Source organism: Phyllostomus discolor, chromosome 1 (assembly GCF_004126475.2).
Source record: "Phyllostomus discolor isolate MPI-MPIP mPhyDis1 chromosome 1, mPhyDis1.pri.v3, whole genome shotgun sequence".
NCBI lineage: Eukaryota > Metazoa > Chordata > Mammalia > Chiroptera > Phyllostomidae > Phyllostomus > Phyllostomus discolor.
This window is the reverse complement of record NC_040903.2, coordinates 214,906,688-214,931,196: the sequence shown is the minus strand read 5'-3', so window position 1 is coordinate 214,931,196 and position 24,509 is coordinate 214,906,688. Positions and strand designations below refer to the sequence as shown.

Sequence of the window (24,509 nt, the reverse complement as noted above, 5' to 3'; positions counted from 1 at the left end):
CGTTGGCCCTCAGAGGGACCAGCCTCAACATCACCCCCATTTTACGGATGAGCAAACCGAGGGCGGAGCACCCTGGCCTGGCCGGGCCCATCGTTCATGCAGTCAACACACATTTATTGAGCATCGACTCTGTGCCAGGCCCTCGGAGGGCATGGGGGGCCTCAGAGACGGATCACACACGGACCCCGCGCCCGAGGCGCTCACAGCCTGGCGGGGCGGTCGGTCACTTTGAAGGACACTCACGATACAGTGGTCAGTGTGGTGTTAGAGGTAGCACAGGTGACCATGGGAGCACAGAGGAGGGGCCCTGGCCCAGCCGGGGGTGGCAGGGAGGGCTTCCTGGAGGAGGTGACACCTGAAGGGGGCTTCAGGGAGTGAGCAAGAGTTAGGGTTTCTGGCAGAGGGAGAGAGGCCTGTGCAAAGAGGTGAGGGCAGACAAGGGCAACATCTGGGTGGCAGCTGGGGGTTAGGGCGAGGCTGGTCCAGGGAGGGCGGTGGAGTTAGCAGCGGACAGGGGTCTCTGAGGGGCACGAAGCAGGAGGGGGTCGGCAGAGGGCCCTCTGGGAGCCAGTGTGGAGGGTGCCCCCAAGGAAGAGGATGGGGGGGAGGGGCGGTGGCAGTGGGCTGCAGAGGAGGGTGGGCTCGGCCCTTGTCCAAGGAGTCCAATTCTGCCTCGGGCCCCCTCAGCAGGGCGGGGGTGGGGGCGCGGGCTGCCAGCCCCGGGGCCGCAAGGTGCAGATCACGGGGTCCAGTGGCTTGAGCGTGGCCTGTTCCTGCAGCCCGAACCGCTGCCCGGGCACCATCCGGAACTCCAGCCTCTGCAGCAGCTTGGCCATGACCACCTTCACCTCCATCTGTGCATGGGGGGGAGGGGCGGAGGGGGAGGGGGAAGGAGAGGGGGCAGTCAGTGAGCACAGACACCGTGGCCGCTGCGTCCCCAACCCCCAGCCCACGGCAGCCCTGAGTGGGACAAGACGCCATCACGCGGTCCCTCCTGCAGCCCGGGCCTCCTACCTGTGCGAACTGCTGCCCGATGCAGGAGCGGGGGCCCAGGGAGAAGGGGAAGTAGGTGAACCTCGGCCTGCAGGGAGAGAGGCATCAGGAGGGGCCGCCCGCGGCGGGCAGGGCTCGGGTTCGCATGCACCGAAACCGCAGCTGCCCCTGCCCAGCTCTGGCCCGGCGTCTCTCCCGTCTGTCCGCTCCCCCTGAGCCTTCCAGAGGAGCTGTGAGGATCCGCACCTCGCGTGGAGGAACGGCGGAGGCTCAGAGGCATACTCGCCCGAGGTCCCAGGCCCCTGACTCCTCGGGGTGGCCACATGCCCAGCTCTGTGCCGTCTGGGGCTGGACTCAGGGGTCTGTCCCTGGACCGTGGCCCGCCACCCCTGCTTCCGCGCTTCAAGGCATCCGCTCCCTCGGCGCCCACCCCGGGGGGCCCTCGGTATTCCCATTTCTCAGGTGGGAACGTCAGGGCCACAAGAGGGGCAGTCGCTTGCCCAAGTCACGGGCTTCCCAGTGTGAGGGACTGGCTGTGAGCATGGGCTCACCCCTCAGCTCTGCCGCTTACGGGCTGCGCACTCTCGGGCGAGCTGCCTGCCTCTCTGAGCTGCGGTCCCCTCCCCCATCTCATCGCAGGGGGCTCGGTGGGGCTCACGGCTCCCTCACATCGGCCTGCAAGGCCACGTGGGCTCCGTGGGCGCAGGCAGCTCACACCAGAGGGCCCTGGCACTGCCCTCCGCCCGCCAGGCCTCCCCGAGGGCGCAGCTCGGAGGCAGACTTACTTGGGTGCTTTGGGGCCGAAGCGATCTGGGTTGAAGGTCAGTGGGTCCTCAAAGTACGTGTCCATCCGCCCCATGACGTAGGTGCTGAACTGCCAGGCAGAGGGGACGCTTGTCTCTGGCTCCAAGGATGAGTCCCCTCGCAGCTCTCCCACCCTCTGTAGCTGCCCGGTGGGGTGACTGGGAGCAGAGGCGACCCCCAAGCCCCCATCCCTGCTGTATAGTCCATCCACCCATCCCTTCACCCGGCATCTCCCCACCCACCCATCCGGGCCCGTGGGGAACCCCACTGGCCCCTGGAAAGTCTCTAAGAGGAAGAAAGGGCACAGCCAGTGTGGCACCGACCACCAGCGGGTGTGCTGCATGGTCCCCTGCGAGAGCTGCTAGTGTGTCCTTGTTTTATGGGCGAGGGCACTGGGGCTCGGAACGGGCTAGGATCAGCCTGGAGTCACTGAGGCCTGCTAGCCGGGTCTGCTGCGAGGCCATGTTTCTCTAGACCCTGAGAACTGCTGTTGTTCGGAGCTTCTCTCCAACACCGGGCCTGTCTGGGGGTACGGAGCTGAAGGCCCCAGTGGTCTTTCACCTCCAGTGGATTGGGGTTCGTGTCCTGTGGCCTGCCCCCAGGGGCCGTGCATGCCCCGCATGACATGGGTGTTGGGTGCCAGCCTGCACCAGGTATCACCTGGAGCCGCTCTGTCCCCAGAACCCAGGCAGCGGGGGGCGGGGCAGAGAAGCACCTGGAACTCAGCATTGCAGAGCGGGCGCGGGAGGGGGGAGGCATCTCAGCCTCGCAGAAGCGCTGCTCTGTGCCAGGGATTCTGGCCAGACCCGTGACGTCCCTTGTCCCACAGACTCTTCTCGAAAAACTGTGATCCAGGTTCCAGGGACCCCATCTTACAAGGATGGCACTGAGGCCAGGGGACTCAGGGGCTCCCCTGAGAGGACCCGGCGGCCGGGAGCGGGGCTGGGCTGGGAGCCCCGGTCTGCCCACTCGAGGCCCACGGGGCTGCACACCCGGGTTGAGAGCCAGCCACGGGGCCCGCCCTGCCAGGTCTGAGGGCATATTCCAAAGAATCGGGCATGCAGGCGGGTGGTATTGGTGCGCGGGTGTTAAAAAAAAAAGATAAGCAGAATAAAGAACCACACACGCACGGGTGGAGCTTCGGTGCACGCTGGGAAGGCGCGGCAGAGCCCTGGGGAAGGGTGCCACGCAGGAGGGGCTGGAACCACGGCGTGCTCCGTCACGAAAACAGAAACAAAACTCGCCCCGCTGTGGGCTGGATTGTGACCGACTTGGAGATGGGCCTTAAACGAGGTAACTGAGTTGATATGAGGTCCCTAGGGTGGGCCCTGGTCCAGTGTGACTGGGGTCCCTACAGGACGAGGAGATGGGGACACAGGCGCACACACAGGGGCAGAGCCAGGACACAGGGGAAGGCGGCCGTCTGCCAGCCACGGAGAGAGGCGCCGAGGAGACCAGCCCCGAGGGCCGCTTGCTCTGGAACCTCCAGCCCCCCTCCCCAGCTCTGAGACAGTGCATTTCTGCGGGCAGCTACCCCCTTCGAGCAGATGGATACACATCCCTCCCTCACACCCCTCACAAGGTCAGTTCCAAGTAGATAAGAACTCAACTTTCAAAAGAAAAAGGTAAAATTGTTAGAAGACAATGTCAGTGGATATGCTGACTGCCGGCTAGGGAAAGGTTTCTCACATGAGACGAAGCAAGAGAGCCAACCGCTAAAAACTGCTTGGAGCCTCAGCGTCTGCAGCTGGCAATGCAGCCCCCTGTATGTGCCCCTCAGCCTCAGCCCTGGAATCCCACACGGGCCAGTGTGCAGGGGAGAAAAGGACCTCGCAGGGCAGCCAGTGCTGAGAACGGGGCGCACACTTCCCTGACCTCAGAGGGGAGCCCAAGTCAGCACCAGCCCGGGGGCGGCGGGCAGGTGGGCAGACAGGGTCCCCACTCACCAGGAGCGGGGTGTTGCCAGGGACCCTGACCCCGTCGATCAGGGTCTCCTCTTCCAGCAGGCGGAAGGTGCCCCACGCTGGTGGGTACAGCCGCAGCGACTCTTTGAGGACCTGCAGCAGCCGCACGCGGGAGGCAGTGAGAGAAGGCGGGAGGCCCCAGGGAACGGGCCGCAGCCCATCTCTGCTCCCATGCACGGCACTGCATGTGCACCCCAGTCCAGGACCGCGCCAGGAGCCAGGCCTCCCTCTGAACCCGGGCTCCCACCCCCGGAGACCGCCCCCCCCAAAGCTCAGACAAGGCCTCCCTTGGGCTTACTCTCCCAGGGGAGGGGGCGCTGGGCCTGCAGAGCCCTGGCCGAGCGGGGAAGTGCAGATACAGCCCCTCACTGATGGGCCGGTTTCCGACTTTGCCTGCGCGTTGGAATTACCTGGGAAGCCTCCGTAAGCTGCGGCCCAGGCCCACCCAGCGACTCTGGTGTCATTGGGCCAGGGGCAGCATGGGTGGGATTGTTCTAGCCTCCCAGGGGACTCCCCTGAGCAGCGGGGTCAGAGGACCCCTGTCCCGAGGGGCTGGGGAGGCTGCAGGCCTGAGTCGATGCATCACCCACACTGCCCAGAAGCTTCTGCCCTCCCCCCACCCCCCCACACACACCTGGGACAGGTACTGCAGTCTCCCCAGGTCCTCGTAGTCAAGGTGCCTCTTAGAACCGATGACCTCGTCCACCTCGGCCTGCAGCCTGTTGGGTTGGACAAGGACAAGTTCATCTCCAAGGACATGTGAGCTTCAAGAAGGGGGTAGAAGGAAGCATGCAAGAGGGGCCTGGGGTCCCCGCCTGTGAGCACTGCCCACCCCGTTGTTGAAGATACGCGGGGACCACCATGCCCAAGCCCAGGTGCCCCAGCAGGTGGGAACAACACCCCCGGGCCCCTTGCAGGCCCCCCTCTGGGTTCGCCGCTGGGAACCGGCTGCAGGGAATCGACGCACCACGGAACATGGCTTTGCCCACAGGCGCCTGTCCCGGCCCAGGTCACGGCCACCACCGGCTGGAAACGGTGGACTGAGCGGTGCAGGGGCGCCGGTTGAATGGACTTGGGGACACGCACCGTTAGAATGACAGGCAGCACAGGAGTGGATGGGGATCCCCTCACGCCCCCTGGGGGGCTGTTATCAAAGACGGAAGAGCATGTGTGTGGCGGAGACTCAGAGAAACCGGAGCCCCGTGCGCTGTCGGCGGGAGTGTGCGTGGCGCCGGTGGAAAATGGTACAGTGGGTGCCTCAAAAACTTAAACACGGGATTGCCACACGACCCGGCACTTCCACTTGTGGGAGAGTAAGGCCTTGAATAAACCTTTGCACACTCGTGTTTGGAGCGGCGTTATTCACAACAGCCACACGGTGGGAGCAACCCAAGTGTCCACGGGTGGACACGCAAGGCGTGGCCCCTGAACGCACGACTCCACAGATGACTCCGCCCTATGAAGGAAGGACGTTCTGACACCCGCTGCCTTGTGGATGAACCCGGGGGGCAGCACCCGGGGGGCAGCACCCAGGGGGCAGCACCCAGAGGGGCACGAGCCAGGCACCGCAGGACGCACAGCGCCTGGCCCCACCCTTTACTCGGCGGGGTGCGAGGGGCGACTGGGCAGCAGATAGAAAGTAGAATGGGGGTCGCCAGGGGCTCGGGAGGGGGTGGGGAGTCGGTGCTTACTGGGGGCAGAGCGTCGGTTGGGGAAGGTGGGAAGGCTCTGGGCACCCGACGGTGTGCCCGCACTGCGTGCTGCCGGGCCGTGCGGTTCAAGTGGTTTAGAACGGTGCGTTTTAGGTTATAGGTGTACGTTACCCCATAATGTTTTTAAAAAGTGGATTTGGGAAGAGGTTACAGTGATGTGGGGTGAAAAGTTAACTGTGAACTGCCTCTGGGTGGGTGGGGCCACCACAGACGAATTTTTATTATTATTATTTTAACTTTTCTGCTGTTTTCCAAAGTTTCTATAAAGAGCGTATTATTATTACATCTCTTTGGAAACCTAAGAAACTATTTCACATTCTCCAGAAGCCACTCACTTGCCCTTTTGTGCTGGGAGAGCTGCTAACAGCAGGCCCCGCCCACCTCCCCAGCACTCCCCACCCCCACCCCACGCCTGGAGGCATTTTTGGGGCGCTGCCACCTTTGGCTCAGTCAGTCTGGGCCACCACACTTAAGGGACACCAGTGGCCCCACTCAAATGCCATCTCCGTAGGCACGCCCCCCTCGTCGGCCAGCCAAAGGCCCACGCTCCCTGGCACTCAAGTGCGGGTCCTGCTCAGGCCCAGTGGCAGCCCCGGGCCAGGCCCTAAGTGCGCCAGGGGGTGGGAAGGAGCCACTGTCCCTGACCCCGTGGGGCTGCCAGTTCCAGGACTGAAACAGACTTGCAGCAAACAGTCCCAGGAGAAAATGAGTTGAGGGGACGCTACTGGCTCCTTTAGGGGTCTGAGAAGTAGGAGAAGGAGATGGGGAGGAGCAAGAGGAAGGGAGGAGGAGGAGGAAGAGTTGTTTTTCTCTAGGAGAGAAGCAGGGAAAAGAGCTTCCCGAGAGGGAACGGCATGCGCAAAGGCCCTGGGGTGAAGAGAGGCAGGACACCGTGTGGAGGGCTCAGCCCTGGGAGGCGGGAGCAAGTGGCCCGCCAGGAATAAGGCATCAGACAAACGCTGCACCCGCATCAGGGGAGCCTCCCACTCCCGGCCTGCCCCCCCATACCTCGCCAAGATCTCAGGCTGGCGTGACAGCTCCATCACCGTGAACGCCAGGTGATTGGCAGAGGTCTCGTGACCTGCAGGAGAGGACAGAGCGGCTGCAGGCCCAACTTCCCAGACTCCGAACCCCCGGTGGCAGCTCAGGCAGGACACCCCACTTCTGCCCCCTACGGTTGTGCTGGCCATACGGATATACAGGGACGCCTGTCCACCTCCACATCGCCCGATCCTGCCGGTGTGGCCAGATAAACGCCATCTGTCCCCACGCGTCCGCTTTTCACACTGAAAGGCCCTTCCCCCCGCCGCCCTTGAGCCTGGCCTGGAGGGACGTCTGTACCCATTTTGCAGAAGAGAAAGCCGAGGCTGAGAGAAATGTGTGTCTCTGAAGTCGCACGGCAGGAGTGACAGGGCTGGGCCTTTGGAGCCCAAGGCCGTGTTCTCCCCGAGCGGTGGGCACCAGCGCCCGAGGTCTGGAGGGGGCACACCTCCAGTGGCGGGGACCGCCGGGTGGCTGCCCCTATGTGGGCAGGGGGCCGACTCTGAGTTCCGGCAGGACCCGGCCAAGGTGACAGTCAGTGCGCTCAGCTGGCCTGGGGCGGAACCACCTGCACCGTAGGAATTCCCTCTAAAGGGGCAGGTGGCCTCCCAGCTGGGAACCGCTGCCTGCCAGGGGGCCCCAGTGGGGATGGGGGGCTGCCTTGGGGGAGAGAAGGGGCTGCACCTCACAGCAAGTGGGTGCTGGGAAGGGAGGCCCAGGCACTCCCAGGGAGGGAGGGGGAGCATCAGGGCCCTGTCTGTCTGTTCATCTACAGGTGAGCGGGACAACGTCACCTCTCCCTGCCGAGCTGCCACCTGCCGGGGGACGGGCCTCACGGAGCCACCCCAACAGGTACGACTGAAACCGTGGGACCTGTGGGCAGAGGAGCCCTCTGGGCACCTTGGGGAGCTTCTGACTGGGGCCTGAAGAGTCTGGGCAATCACTGAGGGCTTCCCTGAGGAGGCAGCACCCGAGGGATCCCTGAAGAGTGAGGAGGAGTTTTCTAGGTGAAGATAGATGCTCGAGAAATATTTGATGAGCAAAAAAAAAAAAAAAAAAAAAAATGATGCCGCTTCCCACAAATTCTGAGTGAGGGGGAAGCTTGAATTCACATGCCAAGCTCTCTGACCCCAGAAAGACACTGTCACAAGTCCCCACGACTGCCAGCCCCATTAACAGGTCAGGGGCCACCAAGAGGGCCTCCGGACCTCCCTGAGCAGAGAGAGGAGGCTTCTGCCCCCCTCCTCCTGGCCCCCCAACTCCGCAGCGTAGCTCCGCCCAGAGGCCCAAGAAACTCTCTGAGCCAGGGTTCAAGGGCGCTCTGAGCCCTGGGTCGCCGGCGAAACTACGCACCGGCAATGAAGAAGGTGACGAAGTTGTCCAGCAGGACCTCGTCGTCCTGGGCGCCCTCTTCGGCTGAAAGACAAGGAGCCAGCGGCTCAGGGTCCTGCGATGCTCGCATCCTGTTCCCCTCCCTGCAGGCCGTGAAGACACCCCGCCAGGAGGCGCCCCGGCCGCCCCGCCCTCGCCGGGATCCCTCCGCACCTTTGAGAATCTGCGTGAGGATGTCGGCGGGCACCTCCTCTCCCCTCTTCAGGGCCTCCCGGCGGCGCTGCACCCAGTCCTTGCCCACCTGGCGCAGGAAGCGGACGCTCTCGCGGATCTCGCGCAGCTGCTTCCACTTCCCGGGCATGAACTGAAAGGAGATTCCGGGCACGCAAGAGAGTGCACTGAGTACACATGTCCGCCTCCCTCGCCCCCTCCCCCAGCTCCGAAACGACAAGGCATCCCAGCAGCAAGCGGGGAGGCCAGACGAATGCGAGATAATTCTAGGAAAAGATCAAGGAGCCAGGGAGACTAGATCAAGAAAGCTGGCCAACCCGCAAGCATCCATCGGCGTCCCCTGCCGGCTCCAAATCCCTAGAAAGGATGGGAGAGATGCCTGAAAACATTCAGAAAGCAATGGAAAATAAGGAGGGATCCCCCAAAGGAGGGAGGCGGTTGGGGCTACAGTGAAGGAGGGAACCACAGCCAGAGGGCAGCGAGGTGGAATCGGCAGCCCCCAAACATGGGGCGGCGTCAGAAGACTGCCAACTGGGAGGTGATAGCCGGAGCTGCAGCAGCCACCTTATGACAATGAGGTTATGCACTGGAGACAGTAGAACAAAAGAAAATCTGAGAACATCTGGCATTATGGAGCCATCCTAAGCATCCCAGATGGCCTGTTCCAGGGGTCATTTTACACTAGAGACAGAGGAACTCTTAATGTACGTAAACCCGTTTCATTTTGAGCCTCTATTTCAGGCAATGCATGCAAACCCTAACTGAGTCAGAAATCCCTTCTGATAGGCACACCAGAACTCAAAGCCTATTCTGAAAAGAAATCACTGGAGGAGGTGCTCCAGCGAACGAGGACAACGCAAGGGGGGTGGCCAGTCGCCGGAAGGGGGGCCGGTCACCGGAAGGGGGGCCGAGGCGGTACCTTCGCCAGGGTGTTGCGGGACGCAGTGATGCCCTGCAGGATTAGCTTCACTTTCCCGGACAGAGGCTTCTGGGCCCCCAGCAGCATGCTGGTCTCTATCCCGAAAGCTGCCTGGGGGGAGAGAGAAGGGCGATGTCGTACCTCAGGGACGGGAGGACCAAGCGCCGGGGCCAGGCTTGGTGCCGTTCTGCTGCAGGCCCGGGCCCTGGCTAAGGGCTGGCAAGCATCGTGGCATCGACTCCTCACACGGAGCCACGTTGAATATCGTGAGGATTAAGTAGCGTATAGTAGCTACTAAATAAACCTCGGACTCTCCCCTGACGAGATGCATTTCGCCACTCCATACCCGGCTTCCCAGTGGGTTGGTGAATGTTCGTGACTCTTCACCCACTGTCCCCAGCCTCCGGCTGCCCGACCTGCCTTCACCTGGGCGTGGGGCTCTCGGGGCCACTGCTGGGTCCGCCGAGGTAAGGATTCAAGCCACTACCCACGGGGGAGTCTGAGGGGATGGTGGGCTTTGGGGTGGGAGTCGGGCAGACCTCAGATCCGGCCCTGCTTCTGCCCCTGGCCGGCCACAGGCCAGCGCCCACCCCTCTCGGGGCCCACTTTGAGAGGAGGAGTCAGCAGCTCCGGTCTCACGCTAGGTGTTCTGAACCTCCGAGGGGGGCTGGAGCTCAAAGGCGCAGCAGGCAGAGGGGAAACCAAGGAAAGGGAAGTGGGAGGGAAGGGGAGCCCTCCGCCCGGGAGGCACGCTCCACCCACCCCACCCCCGCGCCCACCCACCCATCACCTTGGCCAGGATGTCCATGGTGGTGCAGGTGAGCATTTCCTGCATGGACACCGGGGTCTGCCCGTCCGCCTTGGCCTCCAGGATCTCCACCAGCTGCTCTGCTTTCTCGTTAAACGTCCCCATCAGGCTGACCAAGGAGCTGCGGGGACAGCACGCTCGTCAGCGGCCACCGGGACCAGCCCAAGGCTCCGGCCGTCCTGCGGCCCCTCTCTGAGGGGCTAGGCCAGTGTGCAGAGTGGAGGTAGGGCACCCCCCCCCCCCCCCCGCCGGCCTCTCTGGCCTCCCCGCGAGGCCCGGCCCCCAGGCTGGGATTTCAGCAGCCCAGCCAAACCTTGGGGTTCCAGCATCCCCCCCCCACACACTCAGGACGGCTGCAGTCCCTTTGCCCTGGCCCTCAGGGTTCCCTGAGTCCTCTGTCTGCCGCTGGCCCCTGCACTCTGACCTCAGGGGAATGCGACAGAGCAGGGACTGCAGAGGACACTGGGAAGGAAGGAAGGAAGGAAGGAAAGGCCTCTGTCCCTTCTGCCCGGGCGAGACTCCCTCGGAGGAAGAGCCCGCCTCCCGAACCCACCCACGCCGGCAGCCCAGCGCCGCCTCCGACCGGCCAGAACCCCGGCGGCCCGGCCGCGGCCGCGCTCACCTGCGGCTGAAGGCCAAGTCCATGACTCTCCGCTGCTTGTGCCAGCGCTCGTAGTCACACTCGGACACCAGGCCTTGGCCAAACAGCCTGTGGGACACAGACACCTGGTGAGAGAGACAGGCGAGGCACTGCCTCACGGGCACGGGGCTCCCTTCTGGGGTCGCGAGACGCTCTGGGGCTGGACAGAGGCGACGGCCGTGCTGCGTCGTGAAGATGGGCTAGGTGCCGCTGAGCTGGACCTCCAGTGTGGTTAACGTGGTGGGCTTGATGGTCTGTGAACTCCACCACAATGCAAAGTGAGCAAAGGGGAAGGGAGTGGGGTGATCGCGTGCCCCAACCTCAGCAGCCTCGCACTCCCTCCGGCCGCCGGAGAGGAGGAGGAGCGGGAAGGCACCGATGACACAGGCAGTGGCCGCAGTGCATGCACGGGGCAGGCATCACGGGCTTGCCAGCCAGGACCTCAGGCCCTGAAGCTGCCCCACGGCTCTGGAGCCCACAGGCCCTCCGCTCACAGCCACGGGCCTCCCCCCAGGTCCCCTCCTCGGGCCTTACCTCTCGCCAAACACCGTCTGGATGGCGTGGTACATCTTGGAGTCCTTGTTGTACTTGGTTGACATCAGGAACTTCTAAACATCCCCAAAACACCAGCATCAGCCCGTGCCCCCGAGAGGCTGCAAAGGACTCGAGGGTTTTGATCCTTGTGAAATGGACCCCAGATGATCACCCTGAGCTGAGTGACAGCTACCGTGGGAACGCCTCTCACGCATGACCCCTCCTAACCCTCCAGGAGTCCCAGCCTCACGCAGCAGCATCCTGTTCAGGGATGAGGAAGGCGGGACACTGAGGGGGGCAGTGATTATCCTGAAACCGGAGCAGCTGGGAGGAAGGCTCTCTGGGGCACAGGAGAGACACGTGGCACAGATCCGGGGTTGCTGGTGCCAACCCAGCCATGGCAGTCTCAGAAGGCTTCCTGGAGGAAGGGTCTTCTTCCTCCCCGAGAGCTGGATGGTACAATGGTAACAGCTGACAACTCTGGAAGCCGTGTAGCCCAGGTGTTGACAGCTCGGGCTGAGGAGTCAGCTGGCTTGAACTTGAATCGGGGCTCAACATCCTCACTCCACCTTGTGCTAATTAAAATAACTCTATGATCCTGGGTGAGTGAATCCCTCCTCTGGGCCTCAGTTTCCCCCTCTTACCAGATGGGGAAAAGAAGAGCGCCTGCCTGGTAGGGTGGCTGTGAAGAGTAAATTTGTTCTACACCACAGAGCTGAGAATGGAGTCTGGCCCACAGCAGGTACTCCGCAGACACCAGGTGTCTCGGAGAGCATTTACTGCCAGTCCACCGTGAGGCGTGGGTGGTGCTTGTACGCTCATTCACATACAGATGGAGAAGTCTGAGATGGAAAGCTGGCCTGAGGTCACACTCATGGTAGGTAAATGGCCACAGGATTTGGATCCAGACCATTTGCTGCTGCGGGGGAGGGGCGAGGTGACCTTGATCCTCAGGGGAAGCCAGGGTCACTGGGCGCATTCAGGCACAGGTGCACGGAGTGGGAAGGGGTGGGAGAGGCCCGGGCTGGGGGGCGCTGAGCCAGCTCCCGTGGGTGCTGGGAATCAGGGGCGGGGGTGATATCTTTGCTTTGAACTCCCCCGGGGGCTGCCCGTATCTGTGAGGTTTGCTCCAGAGTCTAATATCACATTCCCAGCTGAAAGGAACCCCCAGAAATGGGTGAGACTGTGGATCATGAGCTACATCCCCGGGGACCCTACTGCCCCCCAGACATGGTCATTTGTAAGCCAAGTCCTGTCACCACCCCACTCCCAAGAGTTCCTCTCCTACAAAACGTTGTGACAGTGAAGGCTGGCCTCCCGGACCCCCTCAAACACCCCTGAGCACTCTGGGGTTTGTGCCACTCCCAACCTGGAGGAAGGACCCCTCACACGGAGGCAGAGCCGCCTCCACACTGGCTCTGACTGGCGGTCCCCATGGCCAGGCGCCCCCACGGCAGCTCTCCCTGGGACGGGGGATCCTTTGATGGGCTGGTGAGCCTGGCTCTAGGACATACAGGGTGCCAAGGGCACCCCAACACCTCGCCACCTTCTCCAGTTGCCCCCACTGACAGCATGCTGGTGCCCGTGACTGCTGGGGGCTGCCCTCCTGCCATAAACGACAGTGACACGGGTAAAATGGATGGGGTGTCTGTTTTCTGACCCTGGAGCACAGGCAGTTGGTATGGTGAGTACTGGGGGGCGGGGAGAGACGTGAGCCACACAACCCAGGATTACTCCAGCTTTCTGTCTAGAGCCAGTTTCAGGGCGGAGACACTGAATGAGGAAGGTCAGGTGTATCCCAGCAGCCTTTCCAAGTTTACGGGCCGGACCCGAGCCCGGGCCAGAGAAGGGCAGGGCGGGCCGGGCAGAGGCCCTGGGAGGAGGGAGCTGTGCACAGAAAGAGGTCCTGTGTGCAAACCCTTGCGTCTCTGGACAAATACCAATCTGTGCACGTGTAGAGTGGAACTCCACAAGACTGGGCAACAAAACAACCTCTGGGAGAGGAGAATCACTGAGCGACTACAGGCCGAGCAATTCTCAGAGCTTACACAGGCCAAGCATTGTTCGAGTTCCCACAGGCCAGGGTTAAACCCCAGACACGAGGCCCCAGCAGGGCCAGCCCACAGCAGTGGGGCCGGGCCAGCCGCACGGGGAGAGTCCGCTGGGGTTAACCCCACAGAGGCCTCACAGCAGGCCCGGGGAGGATCACCCTGATCGGCAGGCACCTTCACCCTCTGCCGGAAGGAAGTCCGGCCCTCCTCGAAGGGATTACACAAAATCAGGCGCTCAACAGCATACAGTTCATGATGTCTGGCGTGCCGTGGAAAATCACTGGACACGCCAGAGAGCCAGAAATTCTGACCTACAACCAGGCCCAGAAATAACGGAGATGATGGAATTCCCAGGCAACCACCTTAACACTTTTATTACAAAACTGCAAATATGCTCAAGGAACCCACCTACCCAAGAAGTTCAAAGAATCTACATAGAACGGATACAAAGCATTGTATACAAGGCAGATCCTCACGAAATTTCTGAAACCAGGGATAAAGAAAACTCTTAAAAGTAGACAGAGATCAAGGGATACAATATTATGTGAAGATGGGTTGGTCTGAGTTAAAGATTACGCTACAAACCTCAGGGCGAACACACACACACAGAGAAAGTGCTAATAATACAACGGTGAAGATAAAATGAAATACTTAATCCTACTCGATCCCAAAGACGGCGGGAAAGGAGGCGAGGGGCACAAAGAGCAGACGGGACAAAGAGAAGACAAACCCCATCGGGCAGATTTGAACCGGACCGCACCCACGATCACGTTAGATGTAAATGACCTACGCACGCCGGTGAAAGGCCGACGTTGTCAGACCGCATGAAACAGCAAGATCCAGCTACGGGCTGTCTATAAGGAACCTGCTTTTCAATATAAAAACCCAGACAGGCCACAAGTTAAAGAACAGAAGAAGAGGCACCATGCAACGCTAAGCGCAAGACGGCTGAGGCAGATGTATTAACACTGGACACAGTGTATTCTAGGAACACGAGAGTATCACACCAAGGATACGTGGGGACATTTCTGAAGATAAGAGGATCAGTCCCTCCAACACATAGCAACAGTACATGTGGACATGCCCAATAACACAACTTCACAGTGTGTGAAGCAAAACTGAGAGAACTGAAGGTAAAAATAGACAAATTCACGGCTGTGGTTGGAGAGTCCCACACTCCTCTCTCAGAAACCGCTGGCCCAGGTAGATAAAGTATCCGTGGGGACCGAGAAGATTACAGTTGCGCTGTCAGCCCCTTGACCTCCTTGCTGGTCTATCCTCCCTCCCCCGATATTTCTAAAACGGCCCGTTCAAAGTTACAGAATGCACGTTCTTTTCAGTGCTCGTGAACATTCATACAGAGAGCTCATTTGCGGATCAGACAACAAGCTGCGATTAATTTTTTTCTTGTTTTTAAGCTGCAATAACTTAAAAGGATTGAAATCATGAGTGATATTTTCTCTGAGCTTACAGAATTAAATCAGAAATCAATCACGGAAAACTATCTGGGAAACCTCATTATATTTAGAAATGTAATAACATACATTCCAATAATCCATGGTTCAAGAAGAAATCACCAGGGAAGTGAGAAATCATTTTAATCTGAATGGAAATAAAAGCACGCCACACGGAAGTGTGTGCCACATTTGTGCTGATGGAGTGCTAGTGGGGAGTGCGTCACTTTAAACACTTGTATGAGGAAGCAAAGTCTAAAACCAGTGATCTGAGTTCTCACCCGAACACAGTAGCACAGGAGCAAATAAACTCCAAGTGAGCAGAGGAAGGGAGTAAGAGCAGGAATCAACACAACAGAAAACGGACCAGCAGGGGAGAACACCAGTAAGACCGAGAGCTGACTCTGGGAAAGATGAGTGAGACTGATGAGCCCCTTCAAGTCTGGCGAAGAAGGCGAGAGAAAGGTCCTCCTCTCGGGAAGGGAGGGGGCACCACACAGACGTGGCAGACACTAAAAAGGGGATGAATCGGTGCTGTGCACAATGTTGTACCCGTAGCTTCAACAATGTGAAAGAAACAGATTCCTTGCAAAGCACCAAACTCAAGAAAAAATAGAAAACTTGGATGGCCATATATCAATTAAATACATTTCATGTGTAATTAAGACAAAACAAGCAAACAAAAAAAAAGGTCAGGCCCAGATGGCTTCACAGGTGAATTCTATGGAACATCAAAGGAAGAAAAAACACCACTCCTACAGAAAGTCTTTCAGAAAACAGAGCAAGGGGGTCACTTCCCAACTCATCTTGTGAGGCCTGTTAACCTGGTCCCACAACCGGACAAAGGCATTATAAGAAAAGAATAAAGAAACAAAAATTCGTAATGAAAGATGAGCGAACTATGTCGTGAGCAGGAATGCAAGGCCGGTTTGACAGCTGACTGTTTCCCAGTGCGATTGTGTATCTCTCGTTTCCTTTTCTCGCTGAGCCTCCTGAAGGGTTTTGGTAGCATGCACTAAAAAGTCTTCAACTGTGTCTGTATTTGAAATTCAACTTTTTAAAAGAAAACTATTTTTAAAAAAATTTTTGAACTTTTTTATTGTTGTTCGAATACAGTTGTCCCCATTTTCCCTGCACTCCCCAAAACAAAATTATGTTTAACACCCTGTTCGAGACCCCATAGCTGTGCACCTGGCCTCCCGACCTGAACCCTGAGTTGCACTGTGTCCCTCTTTGTGCCACCACAGCCACCCTCCACGCAGAGTCACCTGCCCATCATCGAGCACCCACGGTGTGAGTGGCGGCACCTCCGTTTCCTGAGCAAGCACTGTGGCCAGGCGTGGACTGGACGGCTCACGCACATCACCTCAGCTCCACCCTCACACCCCCTGTGAGAGAGGCACCACCCCTATGTTACAGACAGGGAAACTGAGGCCCAGAGTGATGAAGTCGCCTGTCCAGGTCACACAGCCAGGTGGCGGCAGAGCCCAGGTCTGAGCCCCGTTCTGCTAACGCCCAGGCAGGTGGGACCTGGTGGCCATTACTAACACCCCCCCACGCAGACACCACGCTGCACACGTTACAGACCAATTAACGTGCCCATCTCCGTCGCTGCGCCTCTACCATGCGGGCGACGGGAGTTCCTACTCCTATGAGACCGAATGGGTTAATAATTGTAAAGTACACAGAAAGGCGCATGAGCCCTAGTACGACTGTTTAAGTGCCCTTTGACCTTTCCTTTGTGAAATACATCGATCGGTCTTTCATTTGCATCATAGCCCTGAGCGAGAGGGGCTGGCCACATTCCCGCCTCGCCAGCCAAGGCACTGCGGCGGCAGGGCGCGCCAGCTGGACACGGTGCACCAGAGGGGTCCAACAGCAGAGCCCCCTCACTGCTCCTCACTGCCCACACCCACCAGGCCACCTCTGGGAGCCGCCCAGCCGGTTGGGGGAGGGGGTGGTTAGAAAGATGCCGCTCCCTTTCGGGTCCTCAGGAAACCAGCCCGAATGCATGTGACTCTGGAACATTCCTCCCACAGTCCCCGGGGCCAAGTTTCATGCACCCACCCAAGGGCAGGGGCCGCCGGTCTCCATGGAAACCACTCTGTTCCCTACCTTGACCGACTCGGGGCTCGTGATGATGACTGAGGTTTTGTGGAAGACATTCACCCGCACCACAGGCCCGTACTTCTTAGCCCTGGAAAGCAAAGTGACCCAAAAGAGGCTGTCAACTCCCAGGGACGTGGATGTCACCAGCCAGGTGCAGCAGGAAGAACAGGGCACCCCATCCCAGGAGGGGGCTCCCTATGGGCTTGGGGCCCTGGCCTGGCCTGGGGCCGACTCACCACTGAGTCACTGCCCCCACTGGGCCTCAGTTTCCACATCCATGAAATGGGGCTGCTACCCTCCTCCTTTGCCCCCAGGCTTGTACTGGGAATCAAGCCATAGCACGTCTTTGAAAATGCCTTGAAGAGTGTAAATCACCACCCCAGACAGGGACTCTCATGTGATTACAGCCCACGCCCAGGTTGCAGATGAGGAAACTAAGGCTCAGAAAGCTTTTGGTGGCTGGTCTGAGGTCATGGGGTTGGCGGAGGGCAGAGGTTGCCTTTCGAGCCAGCCTGGTCTGCCTCTCCATGCAGGGGAGGGCCTGCTGGGGGAGGGAGTGCCCCCGCAGGGGAGCAGGGAGTGTGTGCGCTGGAACGGGCGGGGGGAGGGGGCCCAGGGGACCTAGCCTGGAGGAAGGGCAATAGATGACAAGTCAGGACCCACCATTCCAGAAACACATCTTGGAGCACGCGTCCACAAACCTCATCCTTTCTCCAAAAGTAGGGAAGGTGTCCTAGAAGGAAACTGGGAGAGATGGGGAACATGAAGATCACCGGGAGTCTCCATTCCACAGTGCTCCCCTCCCCACCGGGCCCCGCGAGGCCGGCGGCATTAGACCATTTCACAGATGAGAGGACTGAGGCCTGCGGAGCTGGAGCGCCGGCTCAGAGCCACCAGGCAGGCGGCACACCCCGGTCCGACCGGCCCCAGAGGCCCCCTCGGCGAGAAGATGAAGGGAAACAAAACCTCCTCCCTGGTGCAGAGGTCGGGGGTGGCAGTTGACGATATTGCGTGGAATTTCCTTCAGGCCGTCGCTGAGCACTTTCCCCGTGCTGGCGACAGGCTAAGCCCCACCCCCTCTGCCCTCCCCACGCCCCCTGGAGGGAGGGCAGCTGAGGCTGGACAGGTGAGGCCACCTGTCCACAGTCGTGTGCCTGGGACCAGGATGCCCCACCGTCCTCATCGCCAGAGGACAGAGGGGGTCCCACCAAGTCTGCAGTGAGATCGCTCAGTGGTGAGCAAGCTTTGGTGTCACCTTAAGGCATGGGCCAAGGGACTTCCCGTCTCGTCTGTGACTCTACCCCAGCCTCGCTCACTCATTACAGACGGTGTCCAGACAGCACAGCTGCAGTGGGGCTTTTCGGGGTCAGTGAGCTCCTTCTCCTGGGGGACAGGGAGCAGACCAACAGGTAAGTAAGCAAACTCGGGTCAGGGGATAATGGGAGGACAGTCCGAGTGGGAGTGGGCAAGGAGAGCTGGGGATGGGTGTGCGGGCGGCCATTGTATACAGCGGGTCAGGGAGTGTCCCTCTGTGAAGGTGTCACGTGAGCTGCGAGAAGTGAGGGACTTGGCCAAGCAGATGTCTGGGGAAGAGCCTTCGAGGCCCAGAGAAAGGCAGGTGCAAAGGCCCTGAGGTGGGCGTGTGCTTGGTGAGTTCGAGGAAGGCAGGGTGGTGAGGCCCGAGTGCGTAGGGGGACCGTGGCCCAGGGTGTGGTTCCCAAGGTGGGCCGGTACAGACAGCCTTGCAGGCTGCTGTCCACACTTCGGCCTTGCCCTCGGGGAGGTGGGAGCTGCTGGTGGGTTTGGCGCAGGACAGACGGGATCTGACCTGGGTTTTCAATGTGTTGTTCTCGCTGCTGCAGAGCTGAGAGTACAGGGGCGAGAAGGGCTCAGGCAATAGGAGAGGGGTTGTAACTGTGACTTAGTAGTCCCAGTCTAGGGATCAAAGTCACGCAGTAACCCTTTGCTTCTGATCAACTGTGTATCTTCCCTCTAGCCAAGTTCACCTTCCAGTCGGACCACCTGTTCCCAGAATGAGGCGCGCTAGCGCTGACAGTGAACCACAGACGTCCGGCCACGTACTGCACAAGGAAATGTCAGAACAACATGAGCCCAGGTAGGAACTGTGGGATTCTGCCTCAGCCTCCGCCCCTCGAGAGGAACTGCACACCCGCACTCCCCACCCTAGGAATTCAGCCCCTCCTGAACCCCCCCGCCAGCTCCCTGTGGGAATGGTGCCTTGACCAGAGACGGGGAGACGGTCTTGGAGGCGCGAGCCTGCACCCTCTCAGGCAGCCAGCACCGGGACTCAGCCCCTTCCTGCTCCCCAGCACCTGTCTCACGAGTTTGGTGTTTGTGGCTGCAGGAGGCAGCAGAGCCTGCGGGGTCATTGTTCTGGGTTCAGCCCCCGCCCCATTGCACCCTCCACAGGCTGTGGAAGGTGACGAGGGCTGGGGCCCGTGGAAGAGAGAAGTCCTGTTCCGAATGGATGTGGAAGGGGAAGCCACAGGGCGAGCTGACCGTTTGGATGTGCTGATGAGACAGGTGTCAAAGATGACCCTGGGCCACAGGGGGCATGGATGGAGCTGCCACTTACTGAGGCGAGCAGGACTGAGAAGGGGCTTGTTGGGGGGCCACAGACCCACCATCCGCCCCCGTCTGTGTCCGTGCAGGTGGCCCAGGCCCGAGACAGCTGGCGCTGCCTGCAGGGGGGGCAGCCGGAGGCTCCAGCTCAGCTCCACACCCCCCAAAGCAGCCCCCAGTGCACCAGCAAGCCCACCCCCTCCACCTAAGGGAGGCAGCCCTGTGGCCTGTGCGCCACTGGGTCCCGCATTCCCAGAGGGGTGCACTCAGTTTCACCCCGAGGCCCAAGGACAGGCAGCAAAGGGGCGATCTGCCGAAGAGACTGCAGGAGACGTGGGGAGAGCCGGGGGGGCCCCGAGGAGGTGGGAGGCACCTGCCTGCCCCAGGCTGCTGAGGGGCCAGGCGAGAGGGGGGCCCTGACCGGCGCTGACCACACGTTAGCACCACGGCGGTCACTGGGACCTTGACCAGAGCAGGCTGGGTGGAGGTGGGGGGGGGGCAGAGCCCGCTGCGGTGGTGGGTTCGAGAGAGAACAGAAGGGAGGAACGGGAGCCCAAAGACAGGCAGTGGGGGTGCATGCAGAGGGGGTGCAGAGACGGCAGCAGCCGTTGCAGGGAACGAGAATGGAAACAAAAGGGCTGGTTTTGACAGCATGTTACATAAAAATGGGACGGATGCAGAGGAGAAGGAAAACGGGTGACGCAGGAGAGGGGCCAGTGCGGGGCAGCGCTGCTGAGCAGCAGGGACAGCTGTGCTGGCCGGGAGCCCCCGGTCCCAGCGGGGAGGGGAGGGCGAGTGGGCCCCGGGCGGGCAAGGGGGCAGCCGTTGCAGCAAAGCCCCGAAAGGAAGGTCTCTCCGCTGACCCACGTGCTCCGGGAAGCAGGAGGCAAGAAGAAAGGCTGGAAACGGGGGTGGAGGGGGTGGAAGGGGTGGAGGGGGCGTGCCAGGGTGGAAGAGCCAGCAGGAAGGCTGGAGAGGAGCCCAGCAGATGCACGGGAGAAAGGGCAGGGTGGCAGCTGAGGCCCACTCGAGGTGAGACCTTGGACTGATACCGCTCCACCTGCAGAGAGATGGGCCGTGGGCATCACGCACCGCTGGCTGTATTTCCAGAATAATCTAGTTTCCATGGTCACTCACCAAAGCAACTCATTCTTGGGAAAATGTTCTGTTTTGAGGCACTCCTGAGTGAGAGGAGAGTCTATAGCAGCCTCCCCTTCCCAGGCCAACCCAAGAGCCTCTGCCTGGGGTCCACGCCCCTTGAAGAGGAAGGTGAGTGGGCCGGAGAACAAGGGCACCGAGTGGGGAGGTCTCCTGTGCCAGGCAAGAAAGGGAACGAAAGCCTGACCCCTCCGGCTCCTGCAGGGGGCAGTAGGGAGGTGAAGGCATGGCCAGGAGCCAGGGTTAGAAATAAGCAGGTAAGGGAGGAGGGGTGGTGGAACACTGGGAAGCCCACCTGGCATGCCCCTGGTGGTGGACTGGAAGTGGCAGGACAGAAGGGAAGGCAAAAATGCCCCTCCTGGATGGTCCCCAGGGTCCCCAGAACATACAGTTCCTGCAAAATGCAATGGGCACAGTGGGGATCCAAAGTTTCCTGTGGGCAGAGAAAGCTGTGGCCAGGCCCTGGAACAGAGGTCATCTGGAGAGCCCAGAGGGATGAAGGGATGGGCCACCCAGTAGGGGTGAGGGCCAGGGGCTGTGGCTGCGCCAGGAGGAAGGGGTGGTGAACACTCAGCTGGGCACCCAAAGTCCAGCAGTGGGTCTCCACCATCACAAGGAACCACCCCGGCAACTCATTAAACGGCAAGTTGGCAAGTAGGAGTGGGAGGAGGGAACCAGCACCACCCAGCAGTCGAACTTGAAAATTTATTGCAAAAGAAATAAACACTGGGGCAGAGGGACTTTTCGTTGTCAAGTTTGCCCTCACTCCCAATGCCAGGAGAGTGGAGGCTGGTGAGAGTTTGGAGCAGCGGCCGAGCCATAAAGAAGCTACAGGTGTTTGTGTGGGATCCGAACGTGGGTCTGAGTTCTCAGCTGTTACACGGATTGGTGCAGTGGGACACTGATTGCAATAAGGACACAGAGGTGGGGCACGCAAAGAGGGCGACCTGGAGACAGGGCATCCTGGAGACTCCTGCAGAATAAGGAGGGTAGAGGGTCAGGGTGCAGGAGCACAGCAGCTGCCCCTCTGCAGGGCAGACAGGTGCTGGCCTACAAGCTGGTAAAGCCCTGAAGCCCCACAGAGCGAATGCCATTCCTGGGGCCTCAATAGATTCATTTCCTGTCAACCACGGCATTGCCGAGCATGGGCTGGTGGTCCAGGCTTTGAGTGCCAAAGCATCTGATTTGTGCTAGGAGTTTCAGAACTTTCACTTAGTGTGATTTTATATTTGACCACCAACCAATCTTTAATCCAACATCCTTTTCCCTAGGCCCTGTTCGGTTCACCACCTTGGAACAAAGAGCCCGATCATAATTAAATTCAGCCTCCTCCCACTCCTCGGGCCGCCCCCCACACACACTGGTAGGTTTCACGAAGATTCTGTGTGATGGGATTTGGGGGAGAATTCAGGCCTGAAAAGGAGAGAAATGTGGACACATGCTACTCCATGGATGACCCTGGAAAACATGCTAAGCACAAGAAGCCAGACACGAAAGGCCACATGCTGTGTGATCCCATTTCTGTGAAGTGTCCGGAACAGGCTGATGCACAGACAGAAAGGAGATGGGTGGTTGCCGAGGGGTGGGGGTTGGGGTGAGATGCGTGACAGTTTGTGGGTACGGGGTTTCTTCAGGGGTGACGAAATGCCGGTGGTAATGGTCCCGTGGGGAAGGGTGAGTCTGTGTTTAAAATGCAATCACAGGAGGAAAAAAAGAGATGCAGGGAGAGGGGCAGAGAGCGGCTGGACTTTTAAGCCCTGCCTTCTCAAGACACAGGGGCGGACTGGGTCTGTGGCGCTTGAAGCACTTAGGCTTCAGGGAAGGCCGAGCCGTGATGAGGCCCCGCAGGTCCAGCGATTTGGAACCTGGAAGGGTGACGGTGCACCTGGCAGAACCTGCTGGAGACTGCCGCCAGCCCCCTGGAATCACCTGTCCCGTGAGCGCCTACTGTGCACGTACCAGGCAGTGCCGTGCCAGATGTGGGGGGGCACAGCAGTGAGTGAGACAGACACAGGCCTCTGGGGGAGACAGACACTTAACGAGAGGTTGCACAAATAATGAATTACCCAGTTGCCATTAGGGGCTCTCAGAGTTTATAAAATGGGCATCATGTATGCAAACTGGGAGCGGGTGGGATCTCCCTGAGGAGTCAGTATTTAGGGCAAACCTGGAAGGCTGAGGCAGCACCATCCAGGGGGAAAGACAGAGCCTCTGCAAAGGAAAAACGGGCCAGGGAGACCCCAGGGTGGGAGGGGACGCCCAGGGAGGACAGAGAGCCAGCAGGGAGGGACAGTTGCCTTCCTATGTCACCAACCACAGAGATCTTTCCAGAAGCCACCACACAGGAATTCGGGCTTCTAACACCAGGGCATCTGGCTTGTGCTGGAGGTGGGTGCCTTCCAGAATGTTCCGATCCTGAGGTCTTAAAGAGTGTGTCTAGTACCATTGTTTATTCATTCATTCAACAAATATTTATTGAGCATCTGCGACGTGCCAGGCGTTGGGGATACACAAGCAACACAGCAGACCCTGCCCTCCCGGGGCTCACATTCTAAAGGGGAAGGCAGACAACAGGTGAACGGACAGTCAACAGGTGAGCAGAAGGTAACTTCACGGGGGACGGCCCCCTCGGGAGTTTGGGGCTGAGCGGGCTTTACCCATGGTGGATGGGAAACTAGCAAGAAGGGGATCAGCTGGGTGCTGGGGGGGGGGGTGGCAGTGGGGGGGGGGGGGTGCTGCACAGACCGACTGGGGCAGCAGTGAGTGAGCAGGGGAAAGAGAACTGTAGGGGCAGGTTCTGACAGCTCAGCTGTCAGGGGCCTCGGTGGCCGTGGGCTGGACTTCATTTAGAATTAGATTCGGTTCTAAAGTCACGGGAGCCTTGGGAGCAGACACATTCGATTTAAGCTTCAGAAAGGCTAAGTTTCTGGTGGGGGAGGTAAGTTGGGGGGATGGGGGCCAAGGATGGAATGGAAGTGCAAAGGAGAAGACAAACGAGATACACCAGGACAGAAATGCAAAGGGGAAGGTGACCAAAGTACAGTGCTCCAGGCGGGTCGAGTGAACCCGTCCAAGTCCCCAAAGTTAGAGCGCTCACTTGAGAGCCAGGCTAACCTGGATTTAGATCTAGGCTTACCGATGGTGTGACCTTGGGCAGGTGACTTTGCCTCTGCGCGCCTCAGTCTCCTCGTCTGAACGATGGGGTAACAATAGCGCCTACCTAACAGGGTTGTCGCTGCCATCACGTTTGTGGGGCCCAGCTGAGCGCGGTGGGCGCCGAGCAGCTGCGGCGACTGAGTAATTTGTTACTAAGAATAGTTAGCGCCCCTCTCCCCGCCGTGGTCTCCAAGCCGCCGCGCGCCAAGGCGAGGCTGGACCCCCGACCTTGACTCTCGGTTTGGACGCGGCCCCCCAGACCCCCCATTCCAGCGCCCCATTCAGGCCCCCGCCCCCACCACCCCCCTGCTCACCTGGGCCGCGGCGGCCCGGGGATGTGCTCGTAGCGGCTGCGAGCGCGGTGCACGAAGGTGCAGCAGAGGCCGAAGGCGACCAGGACGGCGCTGCCGAGCAGCAGCAGCCCGGGACTCATGGCTCCCGGGCAGGCCAGGCCGGGGTCAGGGCGGGGCACCGAGGGGGTGGGAGGCCGCCAGCCGACTCAGCTGTCAGCGCCGCGCGCCGCCTCTGCCCCAGGCCCCGCGCGACCCAGCACCGCCCCCGCCGCTCGGCTCCGCCCCCGCCCGCTTCGACCCCTCCCAGAGCGCTCGGTCCCCGCCAACCACGTCTCCGCCTCCGGCTCCACTCTCGGGGCCCGCCCCCAACCTTAAAATGATCCGCCACGCCCCTCCTGAAGCTCCGCCCCAAATAAATAAGTCCTCGGGCCAGGCCCCGCCTAGAGCATGTGGTATCCACCAGTCACAACTCCGCTTCTGGCTCAGACCTCCAAGGCCACGCCCCCTCTCCGCCTCCTCAGGCTCCGCCCTCAGTCCTCAAGCTCTAATCTAGGGGAAGCTCCGCCCAGAACGCGTTGTCCCTGGCAACCCTGGTTCCTCTGCGCCTGGCACTCAGGCCGCGGCACTATCCTGCTGGCTGGTTCCGCCTTCTTTGGCGTCTCCAAATAGCGTTCCTCCGCGCGCGGTCCTAGGTCCCTTCCTTTTTCCATAGAACCCTCCTGGAAAC

The 24,509-nt window shown here is 60.2% G+C and overlaps 1 protein-coding gene across 1 annotated transcript; it reads right to left on the bottom strand.

The window, feature by feature from the left end:
* Positions 1-97: 97 nt before the first annotated feature.
* On the bottom strand, positions 98-24,045 carry LOC114492701 (cholesterol 24-hydroxylase). The gene is made up of 15 exons (XM_028507168.2): positions 23,804-24,045; positions 17,256-17,336; positions 16,599-16,680; positions 10,979-11,052; positions 10,427-10,513; positions 9,787-9,925; positions 8,997-9,107; positions 8,060-8,210; positions 7,868-7,930; positions 6,482-6,554; positions 4,396-4,480; positions 3,744-3,854; positions 1,779-1,867; positions 1,015-1,081; positions 98-854 (listed from the first exon to the last, which is right to left on the bottom strand). Exons 1-15 carry the CDS (start codon positions 23,920-23,922, stop codon positions 684-686), a joined length of 1,503 nt encoding a protein of 500 aa, XP_028362969.1. The 5' UTR covers positions 23,923-24,045; the 3' UTR covers positions 98-683.
* Positions 24,046-24,509: the final 464 nt, after the last annotated feature.